This window comes from Zootoca vivipara, chromosome 4 (genome assembly GCF_963506605.1).
Source record: "Zootoca vivipara chromosome 4, rZooViv1.1, whole genome shotgun sequence".
Classification (NCBI taxonomy): domain Eukaryota; kingdom Metazoa; phylum Chordata; class Lepidosauria; order Squamata; family Lacertidae; genus Zootoca; species Zootoca vivipara.
This window is the reverse complement of record NC_083279.1, coordinates 59,562,446-59,577,377: the sequence shown is the minus strand read 5'-3', so window position 1 is coordinate 59,577,377 and position 14,932 is coordinate 59,562,446. Positions and strand designations below refer to the sequence as shown.

The 14,932-nt window shown below is 42.5% G+C and overlaps 1 protein-coding gene across 2 annotated transcripts in view; it reads left to right on the top strand.

Moving 5' to 3' along the window:
* Positions 1-5,651, top strand: part of GBE1 (1,4-alpha-glucan branching enzyme 1) — a 160,463-nt gene extending 154,812 nt beyond the window's left edge. For both annotated transcript variants that reach the window (XM_035114821.2, XM_035114820.2), the window contains one exon: positions 3,305-5,651. In XM_035114821.2, the coding sequence (XP_034970712.2) occupies positions 3,305-3,361 (57 nt within the window). In that variant the 3' untranslated portion in view covers positions 3,362-5,651. The remainder of the gene's footprint in view (positions 1-3,304) is intronic.
* Positions 5,652-14,932: the final 9,281 nt, after the last annotated feature.

Genomic DNA, 14,932 nt, shown 5'->3' with positions numbered 1-14,932 from the left:
AGGTGAAAGGAGAAACAGATAGCCTTCTTCATCCAAGCCTTACCAAGCCTTTCTGTACTTTAATGTTTTGTTGGAAGCCGCCCAGAGTGGCTGGGAGAACCCGGCCAGATGGGCGGGGTATAAATAAATTATTATTATTATTATTATTATTATTATTATTATTATTATTATTATTATTATTACCAGCTGTGTCCTTATCAGGAACAAGATACAAAAAAACAGTGCTGGCAAATGCTGCCTAAACTGCATGTGCTATATTAGAATAAATGCTTCTGTAACCTCTTAAGGATTATATACCAAGCCCATTCATACATCACTTGAATAAGTAGGCTTCCTAGATAGTTTTTTAAAAAATTAATTAGAACATTCTAGCTTTCAGCTGAACAGATTCTTCATAGTGCCTATGAGTATACTCTAAAAAACTTCAGACATGTAATGCACATGACTGGACACAAACCCCCAAGAAGAAACTCCACATTCAGCTTTGTGGAAGACGTGGTCTCAGCGGAGCCCAATCCTGTCTCCTTGCCTCCCCCCCCCCAAGCCTCCATTCCGGAGGGGGTGAGAGTGGGGCGAGTGGAAGACGGAGGGCTCTTGAGTAGACGCTACTTCTGCCTGGCGCAGCTACAAGCCGAAACCAATTAAGCACTAGATCCTTCCCAAATTGGATCTAACATTTGGACCTCGTGAGTACAAAATGATTACAAATTTAAAGTAATTTGGACGTGGAGCGGGGTTAAAAAAGGGACGGGAAGTCACCCCCCTCTTCTGCGACAAAACCGAAAGTAACTACAAGCTGCTAGTACAGCCTTCACCAACTTGGTGCCCTCCAGATGTTTTGGCCCATGTCTCTTATCAGTCCCAGCCAGCACAGCTGTTCTGAAAAACAAATGAACAATTGTGGAAGTAATGGGTTTCTCTTTCATTCCCTGTGTAAGGGTGCTAAGCAAACCACATAATCATAATTTGTCATAATATTGTATGACCAGTAATGTCATATTTTTTTATGCTTGACCTCAGGTTGGAGATCTTTGCTTTATTGTTTGTCATCTTTCACACAGAAAAGCAGGCTCGACGTAGGCTTGGTTGTATAACAATCATATATTTACATCAGGCCATTTTTAAATACAGTTCATTTGTTTATGTAGTTACTATATTTTTAATCCTTTTATAAAAAAACATTGTCTCCCAAAGTGGCTTACATCATTTTTTTTAAGTGTCAGGCCCTGTCAGAAGGCTGACAAAACCACACAAGGGAAATAAGCGGAGAGGGGAAGGCTTTTAAAAGCCAGAATGCAGAGCTAGAAGTAGCTGTTTACATCCAGCCGAAGACATACAGATTTTCTCTTGCTGGGTTTCTTGCCTGGATAATAGTTGGCAGCTCTTCTTCTTTTGGTCTGTGAGTGGGGACACACTCTTGCTTCTGCAGTCCTAGGGCATTGGCAGCAGGAGACGAGCATTTCTTTGGCAAGCAGGGAGAAGGAATCAAGCTTCTTCTATGAGGCTAGGTTGGCCTTCCACGTGTCATCTTAATTTTTGGATGGCAGGGGACACAGCCTTTCAGGTACCCTGATACTATAATTAAATATAATTAAAGCTGGTTTTTTTGAAGCAATTTCCATTCTTAAAATAATAATAATCTCAAAATGTGATTTTATTTCATTACTAAATTGGGTGTGTAATACCAGTTTCTAAAGTACATACTTGCTTAATTCATCCCCATGCAATTCTGTGGAAGCAGATCTCTTGGTAACAAAGTTATGTGTGTGTGTGTCTAATAGCCACAAATTAGTCAGATTTTAAGCCACACAGACCTATTCTTTTCCTTGAAGTATCTGTTTCACAGCAATCCAGTTCCCTTGATAGTAATCTTCCACAGGTCCTGAAAGATGGTCTAGAATGCAGCAGCTTTTCTACATTGTGCTAATTTTCTTTGTTTCAAGCTGCCAGCTGCTTAGATCTGTGTGACTTGGTTTATCTAAAGCGATTTGGAAATAAATTCTCTGGCACTTAAAACTGCAGTAGTAAATAAGTGCAAAAAAAGCTACAGCTATATTTTTCCCCCTTTGCACATACATTTGGGGGCACATGACGCTATCCCAAGTGTATTTCGCATTTTCTTCCCTGCTGAGCAGATTTGTAGGAGTTATTTATCACAGAAACCTTAGGGGGAAAAACACTCTGTTCACTGGCGAGAGCTGAGATGCATTGGACATGCTACAGTCTGGTTCGATGAAGATCAGCTGTTCTTTTCCTTTTTTCCTAAAGCTGTTTGCTTTACACCTTTCATTCCGGTTGCCGACTATAAAAGCTTTTCATGCCATCAGTCAGACTCTCGCTAGGAGATAGCATGGCTGAAAATAGCATTATATTAGGAATGCCAGGAGGAGGAAAGTCTTAAACACTGGCATTGTCAAAAAGGAAGGCTGCAATCTTCACTCATCTGCTGACTCTTTTCTAATTGCATTGTTATTGAGTTCAGTTTACGTGATCAATTGCGTTCAGCAGTCTGCAAACTACTACGTATCAAGGTAATTGGTAAACAGAACATATCTGTCATGTTTTGAGTTGTGAATCTAATCTGTGCTCGGAAGCAGCATTGTGCGGAATATGCTGCCACAGGTTCCTTTCCACCCTTGTTAAGAGACGTACTTCTGAAGAAGAAAAACAAAAAGGGGATCAGATTAAATGAGATTAAAAGTTTCAGTGTGAGAATGCCAGTGAAGGAACTTAGGTCTCAACATGCAAAGGCAAACGAGTGGCTTGTTTTTCTGCTCAAGAATCCATACCATAAAACCTGCTTCAGCGCTGTATTTTCAAGTGCCTTGCTGTGTCATACCTTGCATTTACCTGTGCGAAATGACATCATGGACCTGGAGCAGCTTTAATTCAGAACACAATAGAGCTCAAATGCAGTAGTAAGAGTTTGTCATTTATCACTGTACAGTGTATCGACCCGAATGTCCTCAGATGTCTGAAATTGGGGATTGTAAATCACATGGAGCCCTCTAGTGGTAATTGCATTTAAACCTATCACCAGATCTAACTTTAGGAAGTGGCAAAGGGAAAGGAAGTGCATCATTTCTATTGCCTTGTGGGCATTGAGAAAGCATGTCCCATCCATAATTGCACTCTACTTTTAATTAATATTGATGGCACATTTCATGAAAGTTCGGTTCCTAAATGTATATTTCATGTTCAAACAGTAGATCACTTGCAGTACGTTATTTAGATTTATATCCTGCCCCATCCCAAAGGCATATTGTGAACAATATGTAAGTTTTTCCCCCTTCTCTTTTTTTAGGTGTACATTCCAAGCAGAGTGGCTATGGTGCTTCAGAATATGGATATCCAAAACTGAAGACATCCATCCTACAATTAGATCCATGACGTCAAAGGCCAGGCAACATTTTGAGGAAAGAGATATCCGGGGTTTACTGTTTGGAAACTTTTCTATATGAAGATACATATTAATACTGAGAGCATTAAATATATGCCTATGGTTTGTTTATATTTTCCCGTTGTGAAATGCTTATTCAAAGAAATAAGCATTTAAAATCAGAGGAAAGCAAAGGGCATTGTTAACACCTCGACGGATTGTTTAACAGACTTAGATTTCAGAACAGCTGGTATCCTCAAAGTAACTCTTCCAGTATTTTATGAGAAATAATTCAAAAACTGCCTTCACTGTTTTCAACTATTTGCTTCAATCCCATTTATAATTTTGGTACCGAATGCAGGTATTTCATTAGACGACATTTTGTGTTAGAAATAAATAATTAATGATGTTGTTGCCTTCAAAGGTGGCATTATGTGTTTGTTTGGCAGTGGGTTCCAAGTTTATTAAATGTTTTCAGTGTTTACATATGTTAAACCACTAAAAAAGCAAGGTTGTTAGATTTAACAAACCTATTGGAAAAAATATATATTTGGGGGAACGATACACCTGAAAGTACTATTATACCCTATGGAGCTTGCACATAATAATGATAATAATTTATTATTTATATGCCACCCATCTGACTGGGTTGCCCCAGCCACTCTGAGCAGCTTCCAACAAATTAAAACATCAAACACAGTTAAAGACACAGGCTCATTCCCAAACATACTTTTTAAAAACCAAAGTCAAACAATAAATTGCTTAGGAAGCAATCCAAGCCCAAGATCCACCAGTATGAGTAGAGTTTGGAATTGGGGTAATTTAGAACATCATAAATTACACTGGGATTTATCATGACAACTTCCTATAGTTTGCATTGCTCTGCTCCTCTTATTTTTGTTTCATTGTATCAAAGCACCTCGTAGCCAGTTGTACAAATGGCAGGCGAAGCTTCCAACTTCAGTATCATGCTTGGAAATTGCGACCTCACATCTTTATAAATCAAACTATCTAACTTGCTAACCATGAGTGAACACGTATAGAACATTATTTCAATCAAGCTAGGTGATAATTTAAAATGTTAGTGTAACAGAATTGATTCTTCAGTACATATCTTGAGTGAGATCCAGCGTAGTGTGATCCTGAATCCACTTGTGTAATCGGGCTTCTCCTTCCCTCTGTGTCTCCCTCCAAAAATATCTGCTGTGTAGGATTTGAATCCACAATCTTTGTCTCACTTTGTAAACTCCAAACTACTTGTGCCAGTATTCACAGCACACTTGTATCACAAATGTATTTCCTAACATTTCACCATAATTGTTCAAGTGCAAGGTTATATGTGCCAATGTGGTCCTATATATATATATATATATTAGTAGAATTTCTTCCCCTGCATCTCCAATAATGTTTCTATATTGGAACCAAATCAGCAAGGGAAATTGCATGCAGCGGCGGAGCTAGCCACTCTGGCACCCGGAGTGGCACACATGCCGTGCACCCAGGGTTGGGGCAATCAGCCCATGGAGGTGATTGGTGCATTGACAATCTGCCTGGGGGGGGGGCTAATCGGCGCATCAACGATCTAACGGGTGTGGGGGCAATTGGCGCAGCGGCGATCCACCCAGTAGGGATTTTTTCACCCCCTTCTGGGATGACACCCAGGGCAGACCACCCCCCCATCACACCCCTCCCTATGCCCCTGATTGCATGATTCATTGCTGGGGCCAGGCAATATTCATTTCACCCTGCCTACAGAGTTCTGACATAAGAATTGTTTCCTAAGGCCTTTGAGGGTTCAGGGGCGGCGGGAAGGATATCTTCCATGAGAACAGAAAAACAAATCTCAGTTCAGTCCCTCTGGATCACAGAGGCATTCATAAATGTTGTAGCTTCTGTTTGTGTTTAGTTCATCATGTCTGGGAAACAATAAGTGCTGATTAATATCCTACCTGTTTTTCATTTGACAGTTTGCTAAGCAAGAGCCAAATAAGTTACTGTTCTCACATTTAAGTCCGTGGTGAGTCTGTAATTGTTTTACAACCTTTAAATCTGGAGGTGAGATAAACAGCTCTATAAATATCTGATATACTTTTTTGCTAAATGGATTTATTAATATATAATGAAAACTTTACAGGCCCCGCGTCTGGGCATGTAAATGCAGTGCAAGGCAATTGTCCATGTCAAACTTTTGTGCAAGAAAAGCAATAAATATATAATATAATTAGAAGCTATAAAATTACTTGCAAATAAATGGAGAGATGTAAAAAAAAAACCCTGCTTGTGGTGTTTTGATATCATAGATTTACTCTAGATATTACCGAGGCATGCAGAAGCTTTAAGCAAAATAAAATGTTGGCATCAGCAGAAGCAAGTTAAGATTGCAGAATAATTATAATCTTTTCTGCTTAGAACCACAGCAGAAATGAAACAACATTAAATGCTTCTATATGATTTGCAAGGTTGCCAGATCCCAATTCTAGCTTTACTTAATGTCAAGTTGCTGTATTGCCAAGTTCAAGATTTTCAAAGTATGCCAATTCATGCACAGATGCTTAGAAATCTACTGCTAAAGAAATCCACCCTAAAATGGGAGTGGGAGTTACAAGTAGAACCACATTTTTATGCTTGGTGTCCTAAATACATATTTCATATTCGGATGTGCATTTTGATGTAAATAGTCTACCGTAAGGCTTCGGTAGAAAGTAGATGGAGTTCTATTAAGTGTTTTGAGTGTTAGCCCAAAGGGTCTACCTGTTGGAATAAGAAGACAAATTTTTGAACATCTATAGATCTAGGCAGTCTGCTTTGCATTAGTTTCTACTCACTTTGTCAACCATAGGCTGACAGAAGCTTGAAGCCATTAACAGGGCTTCGAACCCTCTATTTAACACAGTCTGCCATCCATTCCTGCTTTAAAGCAGAGTTTCATAATGAGATTTCTTACATTCAGAAAAGCCAAACCTGTCTGAGTGCAACTGGGAGCTGGCAAAGACATTACTGCAGCTGATAAAACTATTCACGTGAGTCGTCTCTTTGTCTGTGCAGTCTAATCATGGAGGAAGAATTCTGATCTTCCCCTTCCCTCACATTTTTCTCCTCACACTAGTAGACTATTTGTGTCAGCAGTATATAAGCTGTAATAATGTCTGCTCGTGATAAGGGCTGCTTCTCATTAGGTATGGGGCATGTGAGGAGGGACCATAGATTCAAGCTGGCACCATATTTCAGAGGCTCCTCGGCCAGTCTGGCACCTCTTCCCCCTCCGGACAAGCTCACAGCACTGGGCTCTCTTCCGGAGACACTGGAGATGTGCTGCTGGTTAGGACAGACAGACCAAAAGTCCTAACTGGCCTATGGGGACTTTTATGCTGCTTATAAATTGGGGGTGGGGGAGCAACATCCCCCTCCCAAACATTCCTTTGGGAGTAAACATTCCATTGGGGATAATCTGGCGTGGGGACACATGCCTACTAGAAGTGGGTGGAGCCAGTAATGGTTGGATCAGAACCAAAACTAGGTGAGGGAATCGCCTCTCTCCCTCTTCCACCTTGGCCAGTGGTGGTCTGGGAGGTGGGACACCTTTTTCTCACCATGGGTCTGAACTGATTGCTTAAAGAGGGCTTTTCTGATTGATTGAAGAGGACTTTCAAAATTTGACCACGGTCCTTATAAAACAGGGGTGCAGGTTGCCAACCTAAATACATCATCATTGCATTTGGTATCAAGGGGTGAATGTTTGTTTCAAATCCATTTTTCCACTTCTGAGTACTCCTTGCAAGTTTTTGAAAAGACGGTCATATGAACAGTCCACTACTACCCATAGCAGAGATCGAAACCTGTGGCCAGATGTTGTTGGACTACAAGTCCCATCACCCATGACCATTTGTCAAGATGGCTGGAGCTGATGGGAGTTAGGTTGCAGTTCAAGTGAAGTAATAGCACTGCTCTGTCTTACCTCAGACCACACCTGGAGTACTGTGCCCAGTTCTGGGCACCACAGTTTAAGAAGGATATTGATCAGCTGGAACGTGTGCACAGGAGGGCAACCAAGAAAGGTATGTTTAGCCTAGAAAAGATGAAACAGAGATTTGATAGCTATCTTCAAAAATCTAAAGGGCTGCCACACAGAAGATGGAGCAAGCTTGTTTTCTACTGCTCCAGAGAGTAAGACTCGAACCATGGATTCAAGTTACAAGAAAGGAGATTCTGACTAAACATCAAGAAGAACTTTCTGTCAGTAGAAGCTGTTCAACAGTGGAACAGATTCCCTCAGGAGGTTGTGGACTTTCCTGCCTTGGAGGATTTTAAGCAGAGGTTAGATAGCCATCTTTCATGGATGCTTTGCATTGCAGGGGGTTGGACTAGTCCAGGCATCCCCAAACTTCGGCCCTCCAGATGTTTTGGACTACAATTCCCATCATCCCTGACCACTGGTCCTGTTAGCTAGGGATCATGGGAGTTGTAGGCCAAAACATCTGGAGGGCCGCAGTTTGGGGGTGCCTGGACTAGATGATCCTTGGGGTCCCTTCGAACTCCTATGATTCCAGAATAGAATCTGGAAGAACACATCTCTGACCTATGCAGATCTCTTAATCAGGCCCACTGAAGGCAGGATGAGAACACAATTTCTCTGTGATGAGAAAGTTTAGGGGAATACTACAGACAGAAAGCTAGAAATTTCTTTGTGGAATGGAACCACAACTAGGACTCCCCTCCGGTGGTAGAGTCACAGCCAATTTTATGTAATGCAGGTAGTCTGAAAACTCCTTCCAAATGAGAGTGATTATACTTGTTCAGATAAGGCTGGTCTGTGACCAAAATCTTCAGAGTGTATTGCATGACACTATCGCATTCAGGATAGATTACTGGTGTGCTCTGTAGCCTGTGCTTCCTTTGAAATTAATTCACAGTTGTGGCAGCCCATTTGCTGGAGGCCTTGCTCCCAAGAAATACATTAAACTCTTTTGCTTGTAACGTAATAATGATCAGATTTAAATTTCCTCTCTTTATTTTTCTTCTCAAGTTAATGTCTAGGAATTAACGACAGTGAATCAACATTCAGAAAATTAACGGTTGTGTCAGGCTTCACCATGTTAGCCCACTAATTGTGGTGATAAGGAGATAAAGCATTGATTTATGTATTTTTTTAAAAAAATGCATAAGTGATGTATGCACACAGTTCAAAGCAGGGAAAAGCTGCATCTCTTCTACCTCAGAAAGTCAGGGTGGCCCTACCATTAGGCACAGCAAGACAGCTAGCTCAAGCAAGTGATGTTGAGTGTCATGAAACAGAAGCAAATAGTTGCCTACTTCGTTGCATTTTCACCACCAGGCAGGAGAAGCAACACTTGCAGGATTGTCTGCCTCAGCTGCCAAAGTACCATTGCTAATCTTGGATACTATGAACCTTGATGTGTGGGCAGATAAGGAATCATAGAATTGTATACAGTCATACCTCAGTTTAAGTACGCCTAGGTTTGAGTATTTTTAGTTTAAATACTCCGCGGACCTGTCTGGAATGGATTAATCCACTTTCCATTACTTTAAATGGGAAAGTTCGCTTCAGGTTAAGTACGGACTTCCGGAACCAATTGTGTTTGTAAACCGAGGTACCACTGTAGTTGGAAGGGACTCTGAGGATCAATCATTCCAACCCCCTGCAATGCAGGAATATACAGCTGCCCCATTCAGAGATCAAACCTGCAACCCTGGTATTATCAGCACCACACACTAACCAATTGAGCTATCCAGGCTGCACCTCAGGCAGCAAAACACCTTGGACCAGCCCTGTAGAGACTACAATCCCAGACTGACTGAAAAGCCTCCAGGCCATATATTAGGAAAGTCAGCATCACTGGCATGGACACTCCTACAAACAATTCATAAATGAGAAATAATAAATGTGCATAGCACTGGTTTGCCAGGCCTCATGCTACTCATACACATACACATATAACAGACTGGCTAGATATGGACCGGTGGTCTGGCTCAGTATAAGGCAACTTCCTGGATCCATGTGTTGGAGCCAGACCACCGGTCCATGTGTTGACATGGATCCAGGAAGTTGCCTTATACTGAGCCAGACCACCGGTCCATCTAGCCAGTCTGTTATAAACTCAAACAAAAGAACAGCCAGTCCCTGGTGAGGCCACATGGCAGGCATCACCCTCTGAGACCTGGGGAAATCATACCCTCTCCATGGACCTACTTCTAGCTCAGTATTGTATACACTGAGTAGCAGCACGTTTCCAGGGTTTTAGACAATTGAGTTTTTGGCAATCCCACCTCGCAAAATCAATATGGACATGAAGTGTAAATAAAACAATATACCCTAAAGATAGCACAGTCTCCACTTAATTTCAAGGAAAACAAGCATGGAAACCCTGGAGTCTCTCTCCGCCCCGGGGTGGTGTGTAAACAATATGCAAAAGTCCAAGTGACTGATGCTACAAATGTGGTTGTGTCAGTCAGACCTACAGAATGTGCTTATGGGGAAGAAATAGCTGCCACAAAGTTGGAGGGCTTTGTCTAAAGCTGCGATGGGGCATCTCAGGCCCTGGTGGTCAAATGTAGCCTCCTCTATCTGCATTTCAGGTGTATTCTGGGCCACAGCCACTTCCTAGCCAGACCTCTTCTCCCCAAGCCATACCCCTCAGCACCCCTGCTTTGCATCCTCCTTGAGTGTTTTCGCCTGGCTAGAATGTGCCAGTACCATTACTGTTGCTCTGTTTATGCTTCTTGCTTGCCTGAGTCTGTGTGGACCCAAGCCTACTGTACAAAGGTAAGAGGAACATTTGTTGCCCTGCCCACTTTTGTTTCTAACCCTGCCTGTCACTGACATGTGAGAGTCTGGCCCCAGAAGGTTGCCTAGAAGAGACCATATCTGACCTTCGGGCTGAAAAAAGTTTCCCAACCCTCAAAAATGAGGGCTGTAGACTTCTACACTGCAGATAAATTCTTAAGCCTGACAGCAGCTACCTCACAGAGAAAAGTTGGGAGGAAGTTAACACTGTAAAAGCAGATACAGTGGAACCTCTACTTACGAATTTAATCCATTCCGAATGCACATTCGTATGTGCACCCCGGCGGGGTGATGGGAGTTGCAGTCCTGACGACGTCGGAGGCTGAGCCAGGGCACCCGCAGGCGGCCGTGTCGGACTTGGGCTCGCACGAACACAGTGTGGGCGGTGGCGATGCGGAACCTCTCCCAGCGGGGCCAGCAGACCCGGGCGGGCGCCTAGGCCGGGGCAGCAGTGAGGGACGGAGGGCACTTCCTCTGCATGGCGGCTCCGGCTGCGCTCTGAGCGGAGAAGCCGAGGGCAGGAGAGGCGGCCATGGCGGCCTCATTGGGCTCTTCGACGCCCGGCCCCGTGTGGTGCTGCCTGTGCTGGGCCAGCTGCGGAGACGCCGGCAGAGGACACATCGCCCTCAAGAAGGTGCTGCTCGTGCAGCTGGACACACACAGGATGGGTAAGCGGCGGTGGCGAGGCAGGCGAAGGGGCTCCAGAGCATGAAGAATGAAGCCGCACAGCTGTGGCGGGTGAGGAAGGACCCGTTGCCATGGACTTGAGGCAGCGGCAGCGGCGAGCGCAGGGCAGCGAGGCCATTCAGATGTCAAAAATTTCGTAAGCACGCCGCCATTTTTTACTATTTTTTTCTCTTCGTAAGTAGAACATTTCGCAAGTAGAGTCATTCGTAAGTAGAGGTATCACTGTAATTGAGTCAGAACTTACTCTGTCTTTTCCTTTGTTTGCTAATGGTGAGTTTTTGTTCCTGAAGTACATCATCACTACCTGTGACAAAGACAACAGGTTATGGGGATTTGTGGTGTTTTTCATTTTTTAAAATACAATTTCCTCCATTTCCCACCCTCCGCCCCTTTCCAGGCTTAAGTGAATTAAAATGTTTCTCATGTTTTGCTATGACTTACTAACATGATTTTCAGCCAAGCAGATTGCCAAGTTAATTACAGAGCTCGTTTCTTTTGGATGTGAGCCTGGCTTTGGGATAGCCTGGCTTACTTTTAAGAGTAATATGGAAACCTTTCCTTCTGCCAGCCAGAGCTTTGAAAAAAGAGAGTGGAAGAGGGTGGGCTTCTTCACAATACTCCTGGAGAGCTGTAGTGTCCCCTCTGCTTCTGTAGAGGTTTACATCCATATACTATCCCGTGGCCATTTTAGGCCACAGGCCCCGGTTCATCCATAAAAATTATGCACACTTGAGAGCTGGTGAAATCAGGGCTGGTCCTACCATTAGACAGAGTGAGGCAGAGTGAGGCAGAGTGAGGCAGCCATCTCAGGCAGGATGTCATGGAAATGCAGCACACTTATAGAATCAAAGAGTCGTAGTGTTGGAAGGGACTATGGAGGTCTTGTATGTAGTCCAACCCCCTGCAATGCAGGAATCTTTTTTCCAATGTGAGGCTCCAACTCATGACCCTGAGATAAAGACTCTCATGCTCTAAGTGTTATACTTTTGTTTGCCAGGGGTAGTGGTGGTGAAATTTTCGAAACATTTTGCCTCAAAATTTGGGTGCCATTCACTTTGACTGGGGATGGACAGACAACTTGCTGCTCTCTTGGGTATTAGCTTGGGTGAAGTATAGTGACTAAGAATGAGTCTGCATAGACACCTTTAAAGCACCCCTGCTCAAGAATCTTGGGAGCTATAGCATACCCCTCTCAGATCCACGATTCCCATTACCTTTAACAAACTGCAGTTCCCAGGATCCTTGGGGGCTGAGGTATACTTTAAATGTGATTTAAACATATGGTGTATATGCAGCCTAAAATATGGATCCAGAATTTTCCATTCTGCCATTGACTGGAATCACCACGCATGATCTTGGGGCAAGTACAGTGTGCTTATAGCGGGCATCCCCCGACTTTGGCCCTCCAGATGTTTTGGACTACAATTCCCATCTTCCCCAACCACTGGCCCTGTTAGCTAGGGATCATGGGAGTTGTAGGCCAAAACATCTGGAGAGCTGCAGTTTGGGGTTGCCTGGCTTATAGGGTGCTTACAGCCTTGAATCTGGCAGGCCTCTCGTATTAACAATGTTTACCGAGAAAACCTGCCCTTAAATCATAATGTGGAAAGGATTTACAGTTTCATACATGTATTCACATGTGAAAAGGGTGTGGGAATGCCAGACATAGGGAATTATCTTTGATCAGCTTACCATACCCATATTTTTATAACAAGAAGGCTGCATAAAAATACTGTCCATAATTCTGAATAACTTTCACAGACAACTTATAACATAGGAAGCTACCCTGCTGGTTTCTCTTCATGCAAATTTCTTTATGGGAACTACTTTACAACAGAGACAATAAATAAAGCGTGGATTCACTTCATTCCCGCCCCTCCACTTGCTACCTTGAAAAACAACGGTGTAGCACTTAATAGCAAAGTGGCAAAAATAATGTCAGTCAGTGTGCGTTATTCTGCTTCATGCAATGCAAAATGCCAACACACACATGCCTACCCTAGATGTGTGAATTAGTATAAGACTTTTGTGTGCATAATTATCACTGGCTACCTTATGTGTGGCTTTTGCCATAGCCTCCAAGCAAAACCATCCTTTGGAGTTCATGGCAACCAAGTATCACAAGGATCAGGAGGGACCTTGAGTAGTTTGAGTGCCGCATGGATTTGTGAGGCTCTGCTCAGATTCTAATGATGTAATCTTCTAGATTGCTGCCTCTTAAATATGCAAGGCAGAATAAGGAGCTTTATCTGTATGGACTCCCATTAATTTTAATTAGACTGGCACAGTTTAACTCCTTTGTAATTCTTTGGTAGTCTTTACAAATAAATAGTCTCTACTGAGTGCAATTTTATCATTAAAAATTAATTTTCTGCTAACACTTCTAAAACTGCATGTACACATTAATTTCCCCCCAAAATCCTCCAGGACTTCTTAAAATTCTGCCATGAATTGATGTAATGTACGGCAGTAGAACGGTAATGCACGGCGACCCTTTGAACTAATCAACATGTAAGACTAGACTTCTGCTTTTCAAGAATCCCAGAGGAATCATTTGTTAATATAAATTAAGGACTTTAAAACAAGTTAAGCATGCTGGGCCCAATTGGGAAGGGCTGGTGAGTGGTGATAGCAAAGCATCAGATAACGTATGTTGTGTTTTCTACACTTTTGAAGCAGATATGGGAAGCTGTGAGCTACTACGGAAACTTTGAACAATGGCTGTAAGCTGGACAACACACACTGCATAGAAGCAAGCAACAACCAAGGGGCAATTTCGCATTGACAAAGAGAACTTGCATGCACTTTCAGAAAATATGTTTACAACGTATCAAGCAGTCCTTTTCATAACTGCTCAGAAGCTAGGGTAGCCTGGTAATAATTTTCTGGTGGCTGACATAAGATGAGAGCTCCTGGAACAGACCAAAAGTCTATCTAGTCTGGCATTCTGTTCTCATAGTGACCAACCAGATGTGTACAGAAAGTTCAAAATGCAACACCTACAGTTACATTTACATTTAACTTTGCTTTATAGACCAGTTTGAACATAGAGAGAAGATGGGAAACTGCTATATCAGATCAGATTATTTGTTTTTAAACCCTGTATTGTCTATCTACTCTGATTGGTAGAAGCCCTCCACAGTCTTAATCAAAGAGACATCTTTCACATTGCTTGCTACCTCATCATTTTGAATGGAGATACCTGGCACCTCTGTATCTAAATAAGCTCCACCATTGACCTATGGACCCTTCTGCACCAGTGAAGAGAGATTAGATAAGCTGAAGTGCTGAATAAGCCATCCTATCAAGTTGGCAAACTAACCCTGGCCATCCATGCAGGGATGGTTCAATCAAATGTAGCATTTGTACATAGGACTCATTTATATAGTTGATTTCCAGATTTTATCAGAGAAATGACTCCACAATTGATGTGCATAGGATGTGCACAGCATGTGCATGATGAAGCTAGCTGGAAATGGCAAAGGTAGCACAATGTATGGGTCCATATGATGGTCCAAACTGGCACTTCAGCATATCCCCCAAATTGTCCTTATATGAAACCCATTTCCAATATCCCATCTTTATCTAGTGAAATCAAGTACTGTAACAGAACCCTAGATGGAACTATGCAAGATATGAAAAGACTTGATTCTTCTGAAGCACTGTAAGTTTAGGTCTTGACTCAATAGTACTTACAAATGCATTGTTTCACTTCCTTTTGTAAAAGTGTATAACAGCAGTAGATGAAACAGTTATCAAAACAGGGTTCCATAAAATCACCCCAAAACAGACTGGAATAAAAAAGTTTTAGGGCGCACCCAAAATTCAACAACCTTATCAACATCATTTATATTTGATTCTAAAAAGCCAAGGCTTAAGAGCACCTTGTGGTGGGTGACCTCAAATAGTCCGCTGTGTTATGAGGTATGTCAGCTTAAACACCTGCTCCTATATATCAATGAACTACTGTGGCCAAACTATCCCAGTCTAGGTCGGAATGGTCATAATTGTAATACCAATTGCACTTGGTAAAAGGCACCTCTAGCCACAGAGGCTACCCAAGT